Genomic DNA, 26,030 nt, shown 5'->3' with positions numbered 1-26,030 from the left:
CATGGACAATTATATATCACTTATAAATGATTAAATACAAAATGAATAGTAGTTATTAAGATTGATGTGGTTTGGAACTGGTAAAATGTGCTTAGAAAAAAAATATCATCAGAATATCAACGTGCCTAATAATTATGCATGCAGTGTATAACGTTGTAATCATGAGACATAAAATAATTGTGAGCCATAAAGTTGCAATTATGGAAGAAAAGAGTCACATTTTCAGATATAAAGTCCCAATTGAGAGATATAAAGTCACAATTATGGAAAAATATACAATCGTGAGCTATAACGTCGCAGTCATGCAAAATCACAATTGTGAGCCATAAAGTTGCATTTAGGGAAAACGGTCACATTTTCAGATATATAGTCGTAATTGAGAGATATCAAGTAGCAATCGTGAGATATGAAATCACAATTAAGGAAAAATTCACAATTGTGAGCTACTGTATAACGTCGCAGTCATGAGGGATAAAATCACAGTAGTGAGCTATAAAGTTGCAATTATGGGAAATAAACAATCATGGAAATTCACACTTACGATTATGAAATATAAAGATGCAATTACTTGAAATAAACAAATATGAGATATAAAGTTGCAATTATGGAAGCAGTCACATTGTGAGATATAAAGTTGCAATTGTGAGATAAATGTAACTGTAAGAAACTAAGTTACAATTACCACTAAGTTACTTTTTTACTCTATAGCAGAATAGTCTTCCAAAATAATATCACTCAAGACTGGTTAAGGGTGATTCTCTATTATTAGTGCTGTTGTAATTGATGGTGTTTTCTTCACTGCTCCAGATGCTCAAGTTTGTCCCAGAGAAGTGTGATGTGGACCTACTAGAGGAGCACAAACATGAGTTGGACCGCATGGCAAAGGCAGACCGTTTCCTCTATGAAATGAGCAGGTAGGACATTTAATCATCAGGGGGGCTGTTCATATAGGACACGTCTTATTTGTTGGTCTATGCAAACATACACAAGTCTTTGACCATTGTGATGCATCTCGAGTAAAAAGAAGTTAAAAGTGCATCACGAGTGTAAATAGACCCTAATTTGATTAACTTTTTCCTTTCTCACAATTCTACTTTTATAATGAGGAGCTTTATTTAATTAGATAAATGTGATGGCTTAACTAAGTTAGTCTTTGTCCATTTGAAAATAAAGGCTCCCCACTCTCTAAAAAGGTAGACATTTTTATTAAGGAGCTCAAAAGCCTTAAGCTGATACCTAAATGTTGCTGCACACTACCCATAAGCCCCATTGCTGATTGGCTTGGATCTTTATTTCATCTTGGCACCGCGATGAGCATCGTGCTGTTCACCTCCACAGTCCCACACAGTGGATTTCATGATGTTGGCTTAGTACGTTGTATGTAAGGAATATCTCATCCGTGAAGGCCACCCACCACTGTACAGTGACTTATTCAGATCTGTTTCGTTTTTCCACACACTCAAACACGTGGTGTTAGAAGTAAATGCGATTTCCTGTAGGAAGGAAGGAAAAGGGTTATGAATCCTGGGTGATACATTGATCTGGTCAGACTGAGGATCCCATTCAGCATCAATATTTTCTGTAACTAAATAAGTACTATCTTATCGTAGACATGCAGCTTTCTAGCAGAGGAGCTTAGCCAAACAAAGCACAGGTGCCTTGGCTTGCTTGCTTTTTCTTCCTCTGTTTATGAGACCCTAGTGAGTTTTTTTTTTTTCACTCCGCTGTGGCTGATGTGTTTGGAGTATAGAGGATGGAAGACAAATCGTTCCAAGAATCGACTGGCTTGTCCGATTTTAGTCTCTATGGCTGTGTTTAGGCCCTCGGCAAGTGCGGTAACCAAGGTGATTGTTCCCGACACGAGAGTGCTGAATGCAACGCAGCAGCGTCAGGTTCAGATCACTGCTTCAGACTGTTTGTTCTTTATTCAGTGGAACCATTAATGCTGTGTATACAGATCATGTGCGTTTTATTGTGTCATATGCAAGACAGTAAATCTCTACAGCTCATTTAGAATCTATTATGGGTGATGTGCAATCCTTTTAATGGACCTTGCTTTGATATTTTTCCCTGGCCCAATCCTCTTTCTTTGTCCTTCACACAGAATAAACCATTACCAGCAGAGGTTACAGTCTTTGTACTTCAAAAAGAAGTTTGCAGAGAGGATTGCAGAAATTAAACCTAAAGTTGAAGGTTTGTGCATGTGCACTTTAAACACATTTGCATTGCAAAAATCAGTTGATCGTTTTTTTAAAAACATTTTTTATTTATTTATTTACTTGTTTTGAACTGACAGTCTTAGTATATAAGAATTGCTGTATTCAAGTGCAGAATATTCTGATTAATATTTAGATTAATTAACAAGTAATGTATAATTAATATAATAAAAAGAAATAAAAAAAATATATATGTATTTTATATTTTATATATAAGCCCTTTCCAAAAGTTTGGAAACATTATGATTTACAGTACACGCAGTAAACTTATTGTGAAATAATATTGCAATTTAAAACAACTGTTTTCTGTTATATATTTTTATTTTATTTATTTTATTATTTTGATGGCAAAGCTGAATTTTCAGCATCATTACTCCAGTCTTCAGGGTCACATGATCCTTCAGAAATCATTCTAATATGCTGATTTGCTGCTCAATAAGCATTTATTATTATTATTATTATTATTAATGTTGAAAACAGTTGTGCTACTTAATATTTATGCTGAAACCATGATATACTACTATTCAAATGTTTGGGCATGTGTGTGTGTTTAATAGAAATGAATGCTTTTATTCAGAAAATATACATGAAATTGATTAAAAGTGACAGTAAAAACATTTATAATGTCACAAAAGGTTCTATTTCAAATAAATGCAGTTCTTTTGAAATGTCCATTCATCAAAGAATTCTGAAATAATGTTTCCACAAAAATATTAAGCAGCAAAAACGGTTTGTAACATTGATGATAATAATAAGAACCATTATTAATAACTGAGCACCAATTCATCATATTAGAATGAAGAATCATGTGACACTGAATACTGGAGTAATGACTGCTGAAAATTCAGCTTTGCCATCACAGGAATAAATTCAATTTTATAGGATATTCAAATAGGAAAGAGTTTCAATTTGTAACAATATTTCACAATATTACATATTACATTATGATGTCACAATTAACAGACTATTCTACTAATATTCAACTGCTCAAATTTGCTAGTGATAATGATTACAGTATTGTTACAGTATAGTTCATGAACATTTAAACATTTTAGGCTTTTGTGTGACTCTTTGTGTTTCACTTTTCAGCACTGTCCAAGGCCTCAAAAGAGGTGCTGCACAGTAGAAATCTCAAGCAGTTGCTGGAGGTGGTGCTGGCGTTCGGCAACTACATGAACAAAGGACAGAGAGGCAACGCTTACGGCTTCAAAATCTCTTCACTCAACAAGATTGCAGACACCAAGTCCAGCATCGACAAGTGAGAAGATATGAAAAAAATAAGACGGTTATTTCTAGCTTTTATATTCATACATTGATTGTGGTCTTTGTCCCGTTGCAGGAATATCACTCTCCTACACTACCTGATCACCATTCTGGAGAAGAAGTACTCCAAAGTCGTGATCTTCTCCGAGGAGCTGCCGAACGTGCCGGAAGCTGCAAAAGTAAAGTAGGTATAGCTGCGGAGTGGCTGGTGTGCGCTTCTATCATCAGCTTTACGATTTACAGGCCTTTAGGGTCTACTTGCGCTAAATGGATTTTGGAAATAGTTTTTGCGGTGTCACTCCTGTTCTGCCCACCACTGGGCTTGAATCCATGCTGTGGGTTATACAAGCTTTTGGTTACTTACTCACATATGCAGAGTAAAACCCTAAATCATAGTCAGAAGAGAGAAACATGCATACCACCACAGCAGAGAGATCTCCACTCGATGACCTCTCGAGATCTGCGTGCTGCTGTAAAGTGCGTGCCAGCAAATTTGGGCCAAATTGTGAGTGATATGCTTGTGACGTTCTCACCCTTTGGAAAATAGTTTCTAATTTTGAGTCATTGCCTTAAAGGGACTATCCAAATGTACAGTAGAACGGCCACTAAACTACTTTTTAGTCGCGCCAGCGAGACTAATGTAATCATGCTCGGTCCACAAGTGAAGTCACAAGACCGTGATCTCATTTGAGGGGGTAGAAAGAATGAAACAAAGGTTTCTGTTTGTTTGACTCAGTTTATAAGTCAGTGTCATTTATTCAGCAAATAAAAATAAGTTCCAGGGTCACAAGGTACACTGAGTTTGAATGTCCAGTCAGCAAGTGTAGACAAGTTTTTCCTTAAGCATGTTTCTGTGTACTTTGACGGTTCAGTCCGTTACAATGGCCTATTTGTGGAGGGAGGAATAAAGGCTGCACAGATTGAAGACAAGCGGCTATCAGTCCTACTGAGGAGGTCATTTGTGCAGCTAAGAATAGCTGGCTCGAAACAGAGCCGTTCACACACATTATATGCAGTATCTGACTAATGGAGTCACTTTAGTGCTATCACAGGGGTTAAAGTTCAGATAAATGCCTGTTAGACATATCTTAGCTTCTTATCAGTGTGACCTGTTTGGATAAAAGGCTAAAAATGGTCAGCCTGTATGTCATATTGAGATTTTGGTTATATGGCCATATATTTTAAAAGGGCCAATACTGCTGACTGTGACTGAGAGATGTACAGTACATATTTAAATATTTAATCATTAAATTGAGCTAAAAATATATAAAATTAGTATTCAAATATAATATTTAAATATGATGTAAATATTAAAAAACACATTTTGAAAAAAAAAAGATAAATGTTTAATGTAATTGTTTAAATTAGATTTAAATTTCAACATTTACATTATTAAAATAAAAAGTTTGATTTGTTTTAAATATTATTTTAATGGACCCAAGATAACATAAACTAACTATTGTAATAAATACTGTAACAAATGTATCGCTCATTGTTAAAGGGGTCATCGGATGCAAAATTCACTTTTATTGTTGTTTGAACATAAATGTGTGTTGGAAGTGTGTGTAAACATCCACCCTATAACGACGCGTCTATGTTCGCACAAATCATTAGTGATCGAGCTTCATCTACAGAAGAAGTGAGTATAAGGTTTTTTATGAATCTTTGCAAATCGCCTTTTCTAATATGTGCTAGTTAGCAAGTTTCGCGGCTGAAGTAAACCGTACTGCTCGTCACCCAACAGAAGAGAGGGGCGGGGTGAATTTTTACACTACCATTGAGACATTTTAACCAAAGTATGTTATAGACATTTCATTAAGACCCTAAAGAATCATATCAACTTATCTCAAATTAGCATCCGATGACCCCTTTAATTAATTTAGTTCATTTAATGCATTAGCTAACGTTAACTGTTAGGACCTTAATGTAAAGTGTTACCCGTTTTTTTAAAGTTAAATGGCAAGTACAATAAATGTATGGAAAATGAAACAAAGTATATAAAAATGCATTTAAATTTAATTTATATAAAAATAGAATAATTAAAAACTAAAATATATAATACTTGTTGGTACATTTTAAGTTTTAATTTCAATTATCTAAATTATAGATCACTGTCAGGTATTAATATTTACAGAATAGTAGCTGTGGGGTAAATGTGTCAGATGCTGCAAATATTAAATAATAATTGTAAGATCTGCGTCCAATTACAAGCTTTCTCTCATATTTTTAACTATTAAACACAAATAATATTCAATAGTTAAATATAAAAAAAAGTTTAAAATTGTTTCACAACATTCAGATATTCTAAAAAGCATTGTTTTTTTTTTTTTACATTCACATACTTGTTCACATATTCCCCATTGATTCAACTTGCCGCTTGTCCCTTTTTTATATCCTTTTTCTGTGTCCCGTTGTTATGGATTTTATAGTAGACTGACTAAATTATGTTTTTATATAATTTCTCCTTACATGGAGGACAGCTTAATTTAAAAGTGTCACAGTTTACCCCAATCTCCTGTAGAAAATGCATTCTTGATCACACATAAAATGACTGGGATCTCTACGATTGTGTCTTTCCAGCATGACTGAACTGGAGAAGGAGATCAATAATCTTCGCAGTGGCTTGAAGAGCGTAGAGAGCGTAAGTGCTGCATGATTCCTCTTTTTTTTCAGGCCTAAAAGCAAATCATGTACAGAACCTAGTATGAGAGCCTGTTCTAGTACACCCCCAAAACAAAATCAAGACTTTGTCAAAGAGCATAATAGGACCCCTTTAAATTAGTAATAATTGTATTTGTCAATTATTAATGTTTTTTAAATGTTCACAAAGATACTATATTTTACAACAAATATTTTGCTACTTTTATTTATTTTTTTAAACGTAAAAATCTGAGCTGAGAAAGTTAGGATGTGTTCACACTTGTAGTTCCATTCGTTTGGTTCATTTGGTCCGGACCATAAAGGAAAATGATACATTTGGTCCTGCTCCGCTTAGCATTCACACTGGCATTTTTGACAGCGAACCTATAGATACTCATCGAACTCTCCAAACAAGAGGAAAAGGTACATTTGACTTGGTGTATAACTTCAAAGTTCCCATTCACTGATCGGTCTGCTCAGCGCCGCTTTAAGTCAAATACACCTAATGCCGCCTGCTGGACTGAGCGAGCTCATAAAAGGCAGTTTACCTCCTCGTTGCTCTATGTTTGCCCTCTGCTCATTTTGTTTTGGATACACCGCTTGTTCCCTTCATCAAATCATGTCGCATTTTGTCAGTACTTCCTGTTTTTGGTTAGTTTAGAAGCATTTGGTCCATTTTGCGTTCATATTTCATTCGAACCGCACCAGAGTGCGTTTGGATTCGGTCCGCTTGTTTGGTGCGCACCAGGTTTCGGACAGCAACGTTCACACTTACTCAAAGAACCGCACTAACAGAGCAACTTCTCTTCTGCTCATCAAGCCTGCATTTATTTGATCCAAAATACAGCAAAAGCAGTAATGCTGTGAAATATTATTACTATGTAAAATAACCGCTTCCTATTTGAATATATTTTAAAATGTAATTTATTCATGTGATTTCAAAGCTTGATTTTAGCATCATTACTCTAGTCACATGATCCTTCAGAAATCATTCTAATATTCTCATTTGCTGCTCAAAAAAAAAAAACATTTATTATTATTACCATGTTGAAAACAGCAGAGTAGATTTTTTTTAGGTTTCTTTGATGAATAGTAAGTTCAGAAGAACAGCATTTATCTTAAATAGAAATATTTTGTAACATTATAAATGCCCTTCTCATCACTTTTGATCAATTTAATGCATCCTTGCTAAATAAAATATTAATTTCTATAATTTAATAATAAATATATAATGATTTAAATATACTGACTCCAAGCTTTTGAATGATGTAGTTTATAATGTTACAAAAGCTTATTTCAGATAAATGCTGATCTTTGGATCTTTCAATTCATCAAAGAATTCTGAAAAACTGTTTTGTACTCAACTGTTTTAAATATGGATAATAATAAAAAAAATGTTTCTTGAGCAGCAAATCAGCATATTAGAATGATTTCTGAAGGATCATGTGACACTGAAGACTGAAGTAATGATGCTGAAAATTTAGCTTTGTCATCAGAGGAATAAATTACATTTTAAAATATATTAAAATAGGAAGCAGTTATTTTAAATAGTAAAATATTTAACAATATTACTGCTTTTGCTGTATTTTGGATTTAAAAAATGCAGGCTTGGTGAGCCAGAAGAGAATTATTTAAAAACATTAAAAATCTTATTGTCCAAATTTAACTTTTGAGTGGTAGTGTATATACTATAAAACAAATTATTTTATATTTAATCCAGAACTGATTATGTGTATTGTATTGACTTTTGGAAATGTATCATTTTTACTCTTATTATTTTTACGTTTTTTAATTGTCATTTTCTTTAGTGTGTGAGTGTGTATATATATACAGTGGGTACGGAAAGTATTCAGACCCCCTTAAATTTTTCACTCTTTGTTATATTGCAGCCATTTGCTAAAATCTCTCCAAAGTGCCAGACGCCATCGAATGTGAGCATTTGCCCACTCAAGTCGGTTACGACGACGAACTGCAGTCAGGTCGAGACCCCGATGAGGACGACGAGCATGCAGATGAGCTTTCCTGAGACGGTTTCTGACAGTTTGTGCAGAAATTCTTTGGTTATGCAAACCGATTGTTGCAGCAGCTGTCCGGGTGGCTGGTCTCAGACGATCTTGGAGGTGAAGATGCTGGATGTGGAGGTCCTGGGCTGGTGTGGTTACACGTGGTCTGCGGTTGTGAGGCTGGTTGGATGTACTGCCAAATTATCTGAAACGCCTTTGGAGACGGCTTATGGTAGAGAAATGAACATTCAATTCACGGGCAATAGCTCTGGTGGACATTCCTGCAGTCAGTATGCCAATTGCACGCTCCCTCAAAACTTTGTGACATCTGTGGCATTGTCCTGTGTGATAAAACTGCACATTTTAGAGTGGTCTTTTATTGTGGCCAGCCTAAGGCACACTTGTGCAATAATCATGCTGTCTAATCAGCATCTTGATATGCCTCACCTGTGAGGTGGATGGATTATCTCGGCAAAGGAGAAGTGCTCACTAACACAGATTTAGACAGATTTGTGAACAATATTTGAGAGAAATAGGCCTTTTGTGTACATAGAAAAAGTCTTAGATCTTTGAGTTCAGCTCATGAAAAATGGGGGCAAAAACAAAAGTGTTGCGTTTATAATTTTGTTCAGTGTATATATATATATATACACATACATACACCCTAAATAGAACTAAACAGTATAAAAATTTAAACTATATTTTTGTGAAATGTCTAAGTATTTGTTAGAGAATGTTTTAAAAAAACAGGTTAAAAAACTAAAGTAAAAAAAAAACAGGTTAAAAACAATATATTGAAATCCTATCTATTATATATCATATCTAAACATTTATTCAATGTCTAATCATGATTTCCTTTATAAAGAACCTACATCAGAAGATTCACATGTCCCTGAGCTCAGAAAACCTGTCTTACACTGTACCTGCGATCAGAAGCAGAAATATCAGTTGTAAACTTTAAGTCAGCGCAGAAGAAAACCTCCTCTCAGAGGGTCATCGCTCTCTTGGGTGAAGCTGGCCACACCGCTGTAGTGAGCATGACCTCTGACCTCCACTACCACAGCCCTGAAGTCCCCACACGTGGTCTCCTTCAACAACAGACCAATTACAATTACTGCTTTTGTTAAAGAATATAAACTACATTTCCAGGACTAGACCCTAAAATGGTTTATATTTTCTACAGGTACCTCTATTGCTTTTCCTGTAAACACTGATCCTGTAGCTCCACTCTTGAAGCTTCTGGTCTGGTTCAGTCCGATCAGGCCTTTATGGTACTGAAGAGCTATACGAGCAGTGACGCCTGACCCTGTAGGGCTTCTGTCCACCTGACAACCCATATAACAAACCTCTGTCACAAAGAGCAAAAGACCAGTCGCCATCAACCAAATTATTTCATATTAGGATGAACAGTCCTAAAGTCCCAAACTTTCTGTATACGGATTCATATAAACAACTGGTTTTACCTGTGCATCAGCAAACACACACACATTGGCCGTGGGCTCTTCAGAAAAAGCATCTTTGCCGTCAGTAAGGATTGTGCCATAGAGGAAGGCCAGATCCTCACTGACTGGATGGTACAGCTTTACCTAGAGTCATTACAACAATTAGTCCGGTCAATTATGCAAATTATCATACAAATTACAGACTAATAAAACACAATGTTGAATAAAGTAGGTTCATGTTTCTTTCTTGCCAAATTAAAAAAAAAAAAAATCTCAAGAATCAAACAAGAGTCAAATAAGATTATTTTAGAATTATTTCTAGTATGTTTTATATTAGCTTTATTTTTATTTTCCAGTCTTCATTTTAATTTGAGTTAGTTTTAGTCATTGTTATGTTTTCAACATAATTAGTTTTTTTTTCCTAATTAGCTTGATTTTATTTATAGTTCTACTAATTTTAGTATTTCAACTTAAACCTGCAATTAATTGCTGAGGCAACATCTCTAGTTTTTTTCAGTTTAAGTTTTTAAGTAATATTTCTACTTTATTTTAGCTCATTTTAATGAACACAAATGATTTTTTTTCAGCTAGTTTTAGTTAACGATAACAACAGTTACCTGGGATTTAACAGCATCACTCACAGCAGTGGCTGCATCCACCAGATCTCTGGTCTTGGACTTGTTGACATCCAATCCAAATTTCTCAGAACTCACAAAAGCATACAGAGCTCCACCATAACTGATGTCCACAGTGATGGACCCATATCCTGGTACCGAGACACTCACATCTAGAAAAACAAGGAAGGCAAAGAATAAAACAGCTCTCTTAAAGACAATTTAAATATGATATTATACAAAATATATATATAAAACAAGTTTGGCAAGTGATTAATTAAAAACAATCTAAAAATATATGTTTCAAAGTGACACCATTTGAACATAATCAAACTTGCAAATGTTTTATGATCATATTGTCATGATCACACCATATTGCTCACCCGTAGCGAAAGCAAAGGCTGGCACACTGTGGAATCTGACAGCTCCAGTTTTCCCGTTGGAATACTGTGTAAAGGCCTTCACTAAGCCACAGGGGCAGTGTATGTTTATCTGCGTCTCTGGTGAAGTGGGTGCTTTAATCAAGCCATAATCCACCGCAAAGCGCCCGAGAGCAATGACAGCGTGGCCACACATGGTGCTGTACCCTTCGTTGTGCATGAACAAGACGCCGAGATCAGCCTCTGCTAACTCACTTCTGACCAGCAGGGCTATTAAATAATTAACATATTTTTGATCTTCATACATTTTTGGACCATAAAAAGCACATTTTCTTACAAGAGGCCATTTACTCTAACAGCTGACAGAACTGTGTCTAGCGCTAGTTTTACTGAAATATTTTGAGATGCAAAAAGTATCTTACCGTCACAACTGTAGTGTACACTGTTGATACTTATGAGAAAGACAACACGTTCAGTAAAAACGTCAACAAACAGAAAATCTTAAATTTGAATAAATGCGTCTGTTTACTAAATACTGCTCGGTTTACGACCTTTTAGTGTTTTGCTTTTCCAAACTCCAGTTGGAAGGTTGTGCAGTGGCTCTTTATTGCCTCTCTGTGGCCTGGATGAGAATGACACTTTAACTGAATAATGTTATCATCACCAATCTAAAGGGTTTGGATTGATATGTTGCTATGCAGTTGCTAGGTCGTTCTAAGTTCGTTTTAACACGTGATTGTTAGACACTTTAGCCATTGATTTTGTTTTGTTTTGAAAAATGTTTTGTTTTTAACTTTTGCATGCGACCTGATGACGTCACAAATGGAATTGTCGCCAGCATATAAAAAGCGCGAATCTTTCTTGCTCATTTTGTAGGTTTTAAGTAGTCGGATATCAAAGTACTATAAAAGTACAACAGTATTACCGGTAAACTGTGTAAAAATGGGCCTATTAAGGAAGGCACTGAATCGTCTAAGGACTTTGTTAAATAGGAAGTCTGTACAAGAACCCCAAACCCATCCTGATCAGGATAAAGAGACTGTTGGAGCTTGTGCGGCTGATGGTGGTAACGTTAGTGGTAGTGAGGCAAGAAAAGAAAAGAATACGAGAAAGAGGAAGAGGTTTTGGCGGTGGCACTCAAGAAGAAAAAAGTACAGTGTAGCTAAGGCTGAGAAGCTGTTCCAGACTTCTGTATCGGGAACAGGAACATACCGGAGTCATAGTCAAGGTAAAGTAGAACTTTTCTTAAACAGTTACTTCGTTTTTTGTATTGCTTGATGTATGACTTTTAAATAGCGGGATCTCACCTCATGTGTACAATTGTTTTTCCACAAAAAACACAAGAAACGAATGAAAATGAAATTGTGTTGAGGATTTTTGATTGATATAAGATAATCCCACATAGTGACGTAGATATGTGGGGGCGTGTTAGAACGAGCCGTTTTAGGTAGGCGTGGTTAACTCTTAACTTTTATAAAGAATATCTCTTTGGATTTGAGACTTTAGTCTTTGCAACTTTACAGATCTTCTTTATGCACCAAGAGCTTGTAACACTCCAAAGAGAAAGGAAAAATTTTAATCGCATCATATGACCCCTTTAAGATCTAAAACATTTGCTTTTTCAAAATACAAAAAAAAAAGTGCCTCTAAGTGAAGAAACTATTGAATATGGGTTTTCAATATTTTATTCATAATATTTATTTATTTATTTGCATTTTAGTCCTCAAGGAACTGATCCCCACTGCTGAGTACACTGAAGACGTCCTCCAACCTGTGGTCCTGGACACGTCAGTGTGGTCATCAGCAGATAAAGACACTGACTCTCCAGTGCGTCTGTCAGCAGATGGCAGCTTTGACTCTGCAGTGATCTCCACAGCACACAATGCCATTGCCTGTGCAGTAGCTGATGAGGACATTGCCTCTGCAGGGAGTCTCATAGTACATCAGAACGTTAACTCTGCTGTGAGACCCAAAGCAGAGAGGGACATTGCCTGTGCAGTCAGTCCCAAAGCAGAGAGGGACGTTGCCCATGCAGTGCGTCCCAAAGTAGATGGGGACATTGCCTCTGTAGAGCGTCCCAAAGTAAATGGGGGCATTGCCTGTGTGGTGCGTCCCAAACCAGAAAAGGGCATTGCCTCTACAGGGCATCCCAAAGTAGACAGGGGCATTGCCTCTAAAGAACGTCCCAAAGTAGACAAGGGCATTACCTCTAAAGGTCGTCCCAAAGTAGATGTGGGCATTGCCTCTGCAAGGTATCCTCAAGTATATAGGGGCATTGCCAGTGCTGTGCGTACTCAAGTAGACTCCGTTCCAACAGGAGAGCTAGACAAAGGTAAGTTTACTGCCATAACCCAAAACAGCTGTAATATGTACAGTAGTTTTTGTAATACATTTAAAGGTGGGGTATGTATTTTTTCAAAAATGCTTTAGAAAACTGAGTCGGGCCGAGTACCAAAACAAACTTGTAGCCAATCAGCAGTAAGGGGCGTGTCTACTCATGATGGGGAGGAGAGAGCGCTCAGTGCACAGGATGGACATTAGCCGAGCCGAGCGACAGAAAGATAGAGATGGCGGATAAAAAACAAAAGAGGAAAACGTCTGCGGAACAAAAGAAGGCTTACGATAAGGCAAGAAGTAGGACCCGTGTAAATATCGGATCAGCTTTCCAGCGCTAGAGAGAACTCAAGGAGCGGGAAGGCCTGCGATCAGACGGCGAGGTTGCTTTGTTACTTCTCGATAGGTGAGTAACATTGGTTTTGCTTTCACTTATTGATGACATCATACCCTCGGCCGGCTGGCACAGCAGATTCCGCCATAATCGTTGCCTGGATTGCGTACGTATGTGTGGGGCGGAGCTATCAAAATAGGGGTGAGACCCTTTTGGGGTAAGGGCTTGTTTGTTTTGGTGATTTGAAATATCAACATTGGCTACCAGAAAGCACTTACCCCACCTTTAATCACCATTTAGCTTTGTTGCAGTTCATTTAAATAGTCCTCCAGTGTGTCAAATGAATTTTAATTATAAAATGAATAAGAATGAAATGTCACTTTATTTAATGTCATTTACGTTTACTTATTTTTAACAGATCATATTTGTTGGCGGTACAAATTTGGTGCCAGGCTGGGTGAAGGAGGATTTGGATCAGTGCGAAAAGGGACTCGCTATAAGGATAGTCTTAAGGTATTTTTTTATTTACTTCCTGACTGACCAAACATACTTTACTAGGTTTTAATTTACTGCTTGTTGATTTACTTCTCTTCAGGATTCATGACTGGAATGAAATCACCTCTGTACATGTTAATTGTTTATTCTTTGTTTTGTTAATCAGGTGGCTGTGAAATATGTCCAAAAGACTAAAGATACGACATATATCAGCACTGTGAGTATGCTTCGCTCTCTGCATTTTTCTTCTCATTCACTGTTTATCATCTTATGATACAGCATAACACCATCTTATATTGATGTTAATCACATTTCAATAGGCAAACTGCCTTTGACGAACAATGTGGCAAATGGCTTCAATCTAATGATCATATTTTAATTTTTTTTTAGGCTTTTTACCCCAAACCTCTTCCTTTAGAGATTGCGTTGGCAGTCATCATCAACAGGAAACCCAACTGTCCACAGATAATTGAAATGCTGGACTGGCAGGATGACCCAGACTACTACCTCATAGTCTTGGAGCGGCCCGTGCCAAGCATGGATATGGGGAAATTTCTGAAATGCAGCGGAGGTGTCCTCAGCGAGCAGATAGCACAGTACCTCATGTGGCAAGTAATTTATGCCGCTAACTTTTGCTGCTATCGTGGCGTTTTCCATCGCGACATCAAGCTGGAAAACGTGCTCGTGAACCCGGCAACGTTGGAGATCAAATTGATCGACTTCGGGTGTGGGGACCTCGTGAAGGATTCAGGCTACAGCGCTTGCTGTGGTAAGTATTACGCATCGCTTTGCTATCAAATTGAATAGCTCACTCAGACGCATCCTGTATATAGTCAACATGCTTGTGTTATAAACATCTAACAAAATTTCTTTCCCCCAGGTACAAAACCATACTTCTCTCCAGAATATCATGACAGAGGCAGATATCATGCAAAGCCTGCGACAGTGTATTCACTAGGGGTGCTCCTGTTTGCAATGCTGCATGGGCGTTTTCCGACAGCCAGAGACTTGTACTGCTTGGGCATCAACCAGTCTGTATTTGCGGTGTCACATGGTAAGATTTTGAGCAAAGAATTAATAATTATATAGCATGTATAAAGCTAAAGATAGCATGTGTAAAGTTAAGATAATAATCAAATTTCTCTCATCTTTTTTACACAGAATGCATCCGTTTTTTGTGGGCTTGTCTGCAGCGTCATCCAGAGCACAGGATTGCCCTGGAGCAGATGCTTTACCATGACTGGTTTGTGTTGGGTTTTCCTAATCCCCTGCCAATTAACCGGAATGCATCTAAACAGCATTCATGTCATCGATGAGAAGTACAGTAGGTTTATACTGTCAGTGTTGTTTCTGGCAAGATGACATGAGTGGCCTTTCCATGCCTTGGCTTAGGCCTTATTACTAGCAAAATCATGTATTTAGAGATGCATGTATATTTTTAAAGTAGTTTTATACTTTTTATATTTAAAATATTTATTCCCTCCACGTAAGCCTTATTACAGGCTTAGGGATGTTAAAATATTGTATATACTGTAAATAGTTTTTTACTTTTTATATTTAAAGTATTTATTACAAATATTGTATATTGTAAATAGTTTTATACTTTTTTATATTTAAAACATTATTATAACATTGTATATATTGTAAATAATATTTTTGCATTTTATATTTAAAATATTTATTTAAAAAATTAAAATATTGAATATATTGTAAATAGTTGTATACTTTTTAAATTTAAAATATTTATTATAACATCCCTCCACGTAGGCCTTATTACATGCTTAGGGATGTTAAAATATTGTATATTATATATACTGTGAATAGATTTTTACTTTTTATGTTTAAAATATTTATCATAACATCCCTCCACTTAGGCCTTATTACAGGCTTAGGGATGTTAAAATATTGTGTATATACTGTAAATAGTTTTTTTACTTTTTATATTTAAAGTATTTATTAAAAATATTGTAAATAGTTTTATACTTTTTTTATATTTAAAACATTATTATAACATTGTATATATTGAAAATATTTTTTTTGAATTTTATATTTAAAATATGTTAGGGATCTTAAAATATTATTTTAACAAAAATAATGCATATTGAATATATTGTAAATAGTTGTATACTTTTTAAATTTAAAATATTTATTATAACATCCTTTCACTTAGGCTTTATTACAGGCTTAGGGGTGTTAAAATATTGTATATACTGTAAATAGTTTTATACTTTTTATATTTAAAATATTCATTATACCATCCCTTCACGTAGGCCTTATTACAGGCTTAGGGATGTTAAAATATTGTATATTGTATATAGTTTTATACTTTTCTATTTAAAATATTAATTATAACATTCCTCTACTTAGACAATAATACAGGCTTAAGGATGTTAAAATATCGTATATTGTACATATTGTATATAGTTTTATACTTTTCTATTTAAAATATTTATTGTAACATCCCTCTACTGAGACTATAATTCAGGCTTAGGGGTGTTACAATATTGTATTTAGTTATATTGTATATATTGTAAATTATATATATATAAAAAATATTTTTTTAAATATTTATGTATTTATATATAAATAATATATATTTCTAATAATAATAATAAATATATATTAATGGTAACTCCGCCACTGGAAGAGTAAACCCTGACAGTGCCGGTCCCAAGCCCGGATAAAGGAGGAGGGTTGGGCGTGGGGCTAGCAACCTCACCCTGTAAAAAAAAACACCTTTCTTGCTACTGAAACGTCAAGCAGACTTCAATTATCTTTGGTCGTGACGAGAAAGTCTGAGTTAATGTGATGATGACGATGTTGGATCAAAACCCTGCAGGCGTCCAACCTCCGATGTATGGTCTCTTTCAACGTGAAATTGATTACTCGAATAGAAACATGGAATGTTAGAACCCTTTGAATGTTGAATGACCGGTAGAATGACTACCGGCTTGATATCGGAGATACGGTGACTGGGATCTGGCCAAATCGTTAGTGATGATAAGACCATTGTTTACTCTGGGCATGGAGTTGACCGTGCATGTGGTGTCAGATTTGTATCTGACTGTATCCAGTCAGAGCAGCAATGGTGTCTATGGTAGCAATGGCTGAAATATCGGACAGAATCTGCCTGCTTCCAAACCCAACACATCAAGATCTCTGTGGTCCAACTAGGGTTGCAAAGGGGTGTAAAGTTTCTGGTAAATTTCCAGGAAACTTTCCAAAAATTCCTGGAAGATTCACTAAGATTAAGTAAAACTAGCAATGAGATGCAGCCTTGGTTTGATGCAAGAAGCAAGTCATTTGTAATTTTAACAAGTGCAGTTTCTGTGCTATGGTGGGGCCTGAAACCTGACTGAAATTCTTCATAGATACCATTTTTTTTTAATGAATATATAAATAATAAAATATTTTATAAAATGACATTTTATATATAAAATGAAAAACACAGTACTGTAATGATCGTAATAAGTGCTAAGACTCACTTTACAGTTTTAGGTTTTATATTATCGTGAACACTCGTGTAACAGGTGCTCCTGCCTCCTAACAAAAAAACAACAACTTTTTCCCCCAAAAAATAAAAATACCACATGAGTGCAGTCTCATTCTTCAGAAAAACACTCACCCCTCAAAGCCCAATTCAAAAGAACACATAACACAATATACATGCACTTAAATCACACCTGAACAGAACATAACACACTCATCAGACTTGTTACAATACATGACATCTTGATGTGGTGAAGAAAAAGTTTATAGGCAAACAAAACATTTACTAGAGGTTCTGACAAAATGTTTGTTGCTTCAGTCAGTTTTAAAAATAATTAATTTCAATTAAATAGAATTTTAATTTGGGCAGCAGCAAAACACAAGATTGCAATCTTTTAATGCTTAATCGTGCAGAGTTTACTGTCATGGATGCAGAGCTTCAAGTCATGCCAGTGGTCAAGGCTGCCACAGCTTGTTGTCTCAGCCTCTCCAATCCCAGATGTTCCTTTCCTGGCTGCTACAGACGTTCCTGCAGCTAAAGATCCACAATCCATTACAGTAGGCAGCAGAGGTTCCTGCCATGGCTGTAGACAGAACTGACAGACTCTGAATCAGCAGAGATGGCGGATGCGGTCTGCAGGCAAAAGGGAAGATAGTTGTATTCTTTAACTGGAAATATATTTGTTTTTATGCAGTAGTTCTAAAAATTGTTTTATGATGTTATGTTCGTAGTCAGCAAAAGTTGCCAATATTTAATAAAAATGATCATTCTCACAAAAGCTGTAAACAAAAAGAAATCATACATTTCCAACTCACCATGTTAATGACTTGTTAAACATTGAGTTAATGTGAAATTTCATGTTGAGCCAATGGAAAAACTTAAAGGGTTAGTTCACCCAAAAATGAAAATTAGCCCATGAATTACTCACCCTCAAGGCATCCTAGGCGTATATGACTTTCTTCTTTCAGACGAATCCAGTCGGAGTTATATTAAAAATTGACTTTGATCTTCCAAGCTGTTTAATGGCAGTCAGCGGGTATTGCAGTTCATCAGTCCAAAAGAAGTGAAATAAAGCGCATTGTTACATCTAATGACATATTAAAGGCACAATATGTAAGATTTTTTTTATTAAAATATCCAAAAACCACTAGAACGGTGTTATATATTTTGCTGACTTGTGTACTTACATTATCCCAAATGTTTCGAAGAATGTTTAAATCCAGAGAAATAAGCAATTTTAACTAGTGACATGCACCGTGTCTATAGTGTAATTACGTCATACACCCTCGATTTCCGGTCGTATTTCAACGACTGCACAGAGTAGCATTATAACAGAACTTTCAAATGTATCTAGTATGATAAAACAGCACTGATTTTTTCCCCCCCACATACGCACGACCGGAAGGAGCAGAAGCAGTCGACTGTGGCATAATAAAAGCTCCGCTGCTTTCGAGCCGTGTGTCACGCTCGTTCAGTGGCCTCGTTTCGCTTCGACGGCTTTCAGCCTCACCCTGCTTTATTCTATGCATGATTTCTGCCCGAGTCCCGTAGGATTGCATCGGCTGTGGCGATGATGAAGACGACAGCTCCCATGATTCCACACTCAGTCACGGAGTCATCAAACTATGCCTTTGTCTCTTGTTTATTTTGAATACGCGCCCTCCAGCAGTGAAAATTACATATTGTGCCTTTAATTTTTGTCTCTATTATTGAAATAAAGAGTGTTGCTGCTGGTGTTTGTATTTTTGCTCTCTTTCTCTCTCTCTATCTGTGTGTCTGTGCTTGATAGGCTAATGATGATCAGCAGCACTCATCCACCTGTATGCGCTGTCCACACTCTGATTGGTGCGTGTTTGCTGGCTTTTAGTACAAAATAGCATAGAGATCGTGCCGTGGAGGAAGGAGAGAGACATCGCGGCATTTGAGGTTGTTCCGCTCTCCAAGCCCATGAGCGCTTATCGCGCTTGTTGTGCTCTTTGTTGGGTTGTCTAATGTTTCCTGAGTTGATGATTTCATTAATAATCAGTTAAGCTTTTGGGGAAGGTAGGGTGGAGGATACCCATACGTTTTCTCCTGTTTAATGGTTAGTTAGGGAAGTTATATGTTGTTTTGTTTATTTTCTTTAATGTAGGTAATTTATTATTTCCCCCTTTTTAGGTAGAGGTATTTTTCTTTGTGATTTTCTTTTGTTCGGGCCCTACTCCCGAGGTATTGTTTCTTTGTTTGTATTTACTGTTATTTTATATTAATGTTATCCTTTTTGAATCCCTTGATTGAGTTAAAATTAAAAGGCACCCAAGCCGTTTTCAAACTCAAATCTGTGGTTGGTTGTGATTTTTGGGCCTGGAGAGCTGGAGATCCTCAAGGTCTCTCCACTATTTATTGTTCGTCGTTCCCTATTTACCCCTAGACCAAAGGGGGAGGACGTAACAGCATCCATCCATACTAAAAAGTGCCTCACACGGCTCCGGGGGTTGAACAAAGGCCTCCTGTAGCGAATTGATGTGTTTTTGTAAGGAAAATAACCATATTTAAAATGTAATAATCAATTTAATCTAGCTTGCGCTCACTGTTGTACACGGAAGCAGCTCCGGGTGGATGACATAGGACGTCGGCGTTGTGGATGCGCTGCTCAGAAGTGACGAACGCGGAAGTGCAGGGGAGCGATCAAAACAAAACTACGGTCACGAATTAGAAGTACAAAACCAGGATTTGTAAAGAAGAATGTCGGAGGATTTCAATATTAGCCAAGAGGAGGTTGGTTTTTCTTTGCTAAAGTAAGGAAACTTTGCTTCCTTTGCTCCTGTAAACAAACGTTGGTTTTCACGAGACTCCCCGCGCATGAGCAACGCCAACATCTTACATCATCCTCCCAGAGCTGCTTTTGTGTACAACTGTTGGCGCAAGCTAGATTACTTTTCTATATAAAATATTTATTATAACATCCCTCTACTGTATAAAACTATATACAATATGTACAATATACAATATTTTAACATCCCTAAGCCTGTATTAGTCTAAGTAGAGGAATGTTATAATAAATATATTTTAAAAATAAATATTTATGTATTATATTTATGTATTTATATAAATAATATATATTTCTAATAATATATATATTGTATACTTTTTCAATTTAAAATATTTATTATAACATCCTTCCACTTAGGCTTTATTACAGGCTTAGGGATGTTAAAATATTGTATATACACTGTAAATAGTTTTATACTTTTTATATTTAAAATATTCATTATACCATCCCTTCACCTAGGCCTGATTACAGACTTAGGGATGTTAAAATATTGTATATTGTAAATAGTTTTATACTTTTATATTTAAAATATTAAAAAATATAAATGTTTGTATATATTTACAATATAACTAAACTAAATACAATATTTTAACACCCCTAAACCTGAATTATAGCCTCAGTAGAGGTGACTATAACTATAACAGGGGGCAGTGCCTCTTTCTTTGTCGTTAGCTGTTTCCACAAGCATTTAGTAATGCATGTCATGCATAGCGAGATTAGGAAATAAACTTAATAAATTGAAAACATAATTTTTCACTTTTCCAAAAAATGTTCAAAAATAATTATTGATTATTTCAATTAATACCTCAAACCTCTTCTCCTCGCTTTCTCCAGTTCACTCCCATACATACATACACACGCAGGCACGCCAGCAAACAGTCAACAGCTTTTTGAAACCTATGAAGAGCATGCTGCATTCACGCCATATCGTAATTACCGTAATTCTGCGATGACAGCACGTGACGTTCTACTCGGAGTTGTCCACGGACTCGGAATTATGCTTTTCTATGGCAACACTATCAACGCCTAAACAGAGCCTGCGAGGGTCATGTGGTACAAGTCGTAGCTCTCAGAAAACGCCCAGTTCACAAGTTGTAATTACGAGTTCTACGAGAAGGTGAACGCTTTTTACAAGTTGGAATCTCGTAATTACGGGAATTCCGATATGGCGTGAACGCACCTTTAGACAGCGGAGGCACACACAGTGGTTTAACAACAGGCTGGCACTGCATTTAATCAGTGATTAATGAAGACTGCCGCCTGTTGTCAGTTCTCAGATGCACAAATAATAAAAAGGACATCACATCCCTCAATGTCTCGAATTAATGGCTCTCTTGAACCGGCTCCTTATAAATGATTCATTATAACCATTTCGCACTTAAATTGTGGCATGAAATTATGAACAAACAACAACACACACAAAACGGCAGTGCTAACATTTAAAGAACAGAACACACAAAATGTCACACACTCATTAGTGATGGTTCAAACGATTCATCGTTCGAGCGAACTGATTCTTTAAAATAATTCGAACGTCCTGGAGCTCAGAAAGGTGTGTTCTACTTCAAGTTCACGCGGATTGAAGGCGGAGTTAAAACACTTCAAACAAACCATTGCCGCGACGCCGCACGCAGTGCTCGTTTTCACTTCCAATGCTTCCAAAGGTGCAGTTTTGGGAAATAATTGAGAGGAATTGTCAGCAGCCTGAGACAGCAAACCGCGTTCATTCATTGTGAGTTTGTATAACTTTCTGTATGAAATGAGTGGTTGAACTGCAAGCCATGACAATACCAAACAACATCTTTCTGTCAAGCACGTCGCATGCATTAAAATTAACCACAGCATCAGTTCATTAACTTTGCACATCTCATAGTTTGTATAGTTAGTTGTTTTTAAAGGATGATTATTTGATGAAAACTAGTTTGACCATTTACACTCGGTGGCTGTAGTGCGAGAGAGCACTACAGAGCTGACTTGTATTTTGCGTGAGAGTGAAGGTTATTAAACCGTAAAAGGTTAATCGAAAGTAATTAAAGCATACTCTGTCATCAGTTTCTGGACTAATAATGCTTTCCAGCTTTTAACTTTTATGTGCCTTTCTGCTCATGTTCATTTATTTCACACTGAATTTTTTTTTGCAACGCAGTTTAGTTCTGACAGTAGCCTATTTGAGTGTAATTTAAACAAGAAAAGTTACGTATAGCTAATCGATGTTAAGGAGTTTGTTTTCCTAAGTTCTCCTGTGCAAGTGATCAGCTCAACAGATTGTACCAAACACACCAGGTTTGGCCACCCACCCCATGTCCTGTGTCTTCTTATTTTTGCTGGGGCATGAGTTAAACAGCACTGCCCTTATGTTTAAGTAATATGATTCTTTCTAACTGAATATCAATGGCATCCCCACCCATGCCTGTATCACACCGCAGCCAACAAGTCTTTTCAGAATGAGGCTTTGTCTGGTCTTGCTGTTCCACTAATTAGTTAGATGATTTGGGGCTCAGTCATTATTGTTATGTAATAGATGTGTTTGGAGGGTGCAAAAGACTGTGTATAGCAAGTTAAGCTTAACTTGAAATATGGATTTGTTTTTGCCTGATGATCCTAAAATGTGTTTGTTTAGTTTTGTGAAACTGAAGCCACCTTTGAATGAGTGTCACATTGGTAACCGTGTCCTTGCAATAATAATAACACCACAGGCAGTGTCATCTGATACAGTTTCACTTGAAGTGGAGCAGTGAGAATAAGGACGTGTATGTCATTTCATGACACTGTGCATTACGAGTTGCATTTATGAGACCCCAAATACAGCTATGCTGTAATGTCACTTATGTAAAGGGTCATTTATGGAATTAACATCATAGCCTTTGTTTGACTGAACTTAAGGACTTTTATTTGGTGAAAGCCTGTCAAAAACATTTCTAGGTGATTTTTCACCCAAAAATCAAAAGTAAAACAAACAAACAAAAACAATAAATTATATTTCCATGAAGAATGAAGGCTGTTTTTAGACCAATGCATTTAATTTAATTTATTATTGTTTAATTTCATTAAAATTAAAATTATATTAAAACCAGACTAAAGGCAATCCTGCAAATACGAAATCTCAATATGCAATATATTATGTATGTTTATGTCATTTGTTTATACATATATACACTAATTATGTACCTACGTGAATACACTAATTATTATGCACATTTGTGAACATACGCACATACTTTGTTATTTCCTTTAATTTGGGTTGAAACTATTTAATTTCTTTAAGTGCAGCTCCCCAGATTCACTTGTGCTTTGTTTAACCTTAGTGTCAGTTACCAGGTATGCGGTTTGGATTATAGAAACAATACAGGTGCAGTCTTAGTCTCAAATGCTTATTTAAGGGAATTATGGTAAATGAAGATGAAGTTTACGCATATGCACAATGCATAGTGCAAATATTAGCTGACACAGAATGCTTTTTGCATGTCATCAATCTATCCTATTAATAGCATCAGATTCCACTCTGGTCTCTTCATTTATCTTGCCCTTTCTCTTACTCCTCTGTCAGTCAATCTGTGCACGTATGTGGAAAAAAGTACATGGACAGCTGGTAACAATGTCTGCATATTCCCAGTGCTGTATTTGCCCTTTTGATGTCAGTATTGGCAGCAGCAAGTGAGGCTGCTGTTTCCACATCTCTGACTGTTTTAGATGGTGAGTCTGAGTCTCTGTGTGTGTGTGTGTGTGTGTGTGTGTGTGTGTGTGTGTGCTGAATGAGTGTGACTGTATTCTGGAAGAATCAGGAGTGATTCAAGCAGTGCCCTCTAATGACCATTTAGTAATTTTCACATTTAATAACAAGATCGAGTGTTCAGAAGAGTCCTTGACGGTTCCACTACCTGTTATACTTTCAAGTAACTCATTCAGAGTTCATATGAGCTTGCATTTGTCTTGATATCAGCATGTATATGTGCAAGAACAGCCTTTTTTGAGACCTATTAACAAGCTTTTTAGAAGATACTTCTCTTCCTTAAAAAAAAAAACAGTGAGTCTACCTGGTTGGTCTCTAAAAAACAGAACAGCGTTACAAAACGTGCGTTTAACAGGAAACAATACAGGTAAGGCAGCTTTAAGTTTTTAATATGGTGTTTGCATAAATTTTTTTTTTTTAAACTTGAAAACCAAAAATATATTATAAAAATACGTGACGTAACATTTTATTTTTTTAAACATTTTATTATTTTTGTCATTTTTGAGAACAACATAATAATAGATGATAAATATAAATGTAATATATCATATGTATATAAGTCTATGATAATTTTCTTATTGTCAATAATAATAGTTAATATTATATTTACTTTTTCATTTTATTATTATTGTTGTGAACAATAAATTGTTAATATAAATGTAATATATTACATTTAATATCATATGTTCATAATTATATTGAACAACAAAAATTCTAAATATAATGTCATATATAATATTAAAAACAATAATAGTTATTATCATCATATTGTTATTAGTCAAACAGTAAAGGTCACAGTTAAAATAATTTAAATCTAATCACAATTAAAATACCATTTGAGTGTATTAAGCTTATAACCACTCCTGAATATACAGTAGTCAGTGTAGCATTTCAGTAATGATAATGATTATATCAAGTCATAAGCCCTCAGGCTTCCTGTGTGTCTGTGTTCATATGTGCATTTATTATGCACTTCCCTTTGAATCGTACTTCCGTCTTGATTCACTTAGTAACTTACTGTTCTGTATTCGTTTATGAGACTTTATTGGTGCTGTGTGTGGGTTTGGATATGATTAGCCTTATCTCCCCAGGACACTTCCTCCTTTGCTTTCCTTCTTCAAAATTGGTACTTTATGCTGATGTTGTTTATCTGTTCATGAGCCCTTTCTCCCCCAAACTAACTTACAGTACCATCAAAATTATTTGTGTGATTAATTGATGGAGCTCTTTATGTTGTATCTCTGCAATGTAATATTTGAGACCTCGCCTCAGATTGCGCCTCGCCGTTTTAATCTGTCCATAATAAAAGAAAGGGTCAGCCTTTGTGCCCTATGAAACTGTATTGCTGTCTTTGTCACTTTTTCATATTTGCTAACTGATACTTAATCAGTCATGTGAAGTTGTTTTCATTGCACAAATGAAAATGTAAAATGTTGTGCTTACTGATTTAGAAAGAATGAGATCTAATGAATTTTTTTAGAAGTGTGCGGTTTATGATTACAATAATTAACCATTTATATATATATATATATATATATTATTAGCTTTTTGTCATTTTTTTTTTACCTACTTCATCTTCATCTGAAAAAAAAAAAAAAAAGGACTTCATTCGATAAGTCTAAGTGGTCATTTAAAAATATGTCACACTTTTGTGGTCAAATTTGATATACCACAGGAAATTTAATAGGAAAGAACCTAACACTGACTAATTCTTTTAAATATGTGTTAAATAAAATCTATATAACATAATGTTGAATGAACTTACACAGAAATGGGGTGAGACTTTAAAACATTCAGATTGCAGATGATTAAAACGGGTACATAGAGAGTATATACAGTATACTTCAAAAGTTTCAAATCTGTAAGAATTGTAATGTTTTTTTAAGAAGTTTTTTATGCTCAAGGCTGTATCTATTTGATCAAAAATACAGAATTTTTTTTTTGTGAAATAATATACTTGAAAATATAATTCATTCAATCTAGTGAAGCATCATTACTCTAGTATACAGTGTCACATGGTCCTTCAGAAATCATTCTATATATTATTATTATTATTATTTATTTATTTATTTATTTTTTTCATTTTAGTGGGAATGAGTGTGTGAGAGTGTCGAAACCGCAGTAATGGCATCAGGGGGAGAAAGCGGCGCTCCTGCAGAGGACGAGGGTGGTGTCCCACTGGACATTGATGATGTACACTTACTCTTACAAGGTCAGTTTTCACTTCTTATAAGCTTTTTGGTCATTTTTTTTTACCTACTTCATCTTCATCTGAAA

General features: G+C 35.7%; 3 protein-coding genes across 3 annotated transcripts in view; 2 read left to right on the top strand and 1 right to left on the bottom strand.

The window, feature by feature from the left end:
- The window catches only part of LOC107755211 (disheveled-associated activator of morphogenesis 1-like), a 57,709-nt gene extending 51,574 nt beyond the window's left edge, over positions 1–6,135 (top strand). Inside the window, exons 19-23 of the mRNA XM_016571929.1 lie at positions 808–914; positions 2,105–2,193; positions 3,306–3,474; positions 3,556–3,663; positions 6,060–6,135. Coding sequence (XP_016427415.1) covers positions 808–914; positions 2,105–2,193; positions 3,306–3,474; positions 3,556–3,663; positions 6,060–6,135 — 549 coding nt within the window. The remainder of the gene's footprint in view (positions 1–807; positions 915–2,104; positions 2,194–3,305; positions 3,475–3,555; positions 3,664–6,059) is intronic.
- Positions 6,136–8,931: 2,796 nt separating this feature from the next.
- LOC107755210 (trans-L-3-hydroxyproline dehydratase-like) lies at positions 8,932–10,865 on the bottom strand. Its single transcript, XM_016571928.1, has 5 exons — positions 10,562–10,865; positions 10,182–10,351; positions 9,586–9,708; positions 9,310–9,447; positions 8,932–9,210 (listed from the first exon to the last, which is right to left on the bottom strand). The coding sequence occupies exons 1-5, from the start codon at positions 10,863–10,865 to the stop codon at positions 9,085–9,087; spliced, it is 861 nt and encodes a 286-aa protein (XP_016427414.1). The 3' UTR covers positions 8,932–9,084.
- A 10,781-nt stretch (positions 10,866–21,646) lies between these two features.
- Positions 21,647–26,030, top strand: part of LOC107755208 (nesprin-2-like) — a 105,088-nt gene continuing 100,704 nt past the window's right edge. Inside the window, 2 exon segments of the mRNA XM_016571927.1 lie at positions 21,647–21,755; positions 25,842–25,965. Of these exon segments, the coding sequence (XP_016427413.1) occupies positions 25,878–25,965 (88 nt within the window). The 5' untranslated portion in view covers positions 21,647–21,755; positions 25,842–25,877.

This window comes from Sinocyclocheilus rhinocerous, unplaced genomic scaffold (assembly GCF_001515625.1).
Source record: "Sinocyclocheilus rhinocerous isolate Xijiao unplaced genomic scaffold, SAMN03320098_v1.1 scaffold562, whole genome shotgun sequence".
NCBI lineage: Eukaryota > Metazoa > Chordata > Actinopteri > Cypriniformes > Cyprinidae > Sinocyclocheilus > Sinocyclocheilus rhinocerous.
This window is presented reverse-complemented; position numbering and strand designations above follow the sequence as displayed.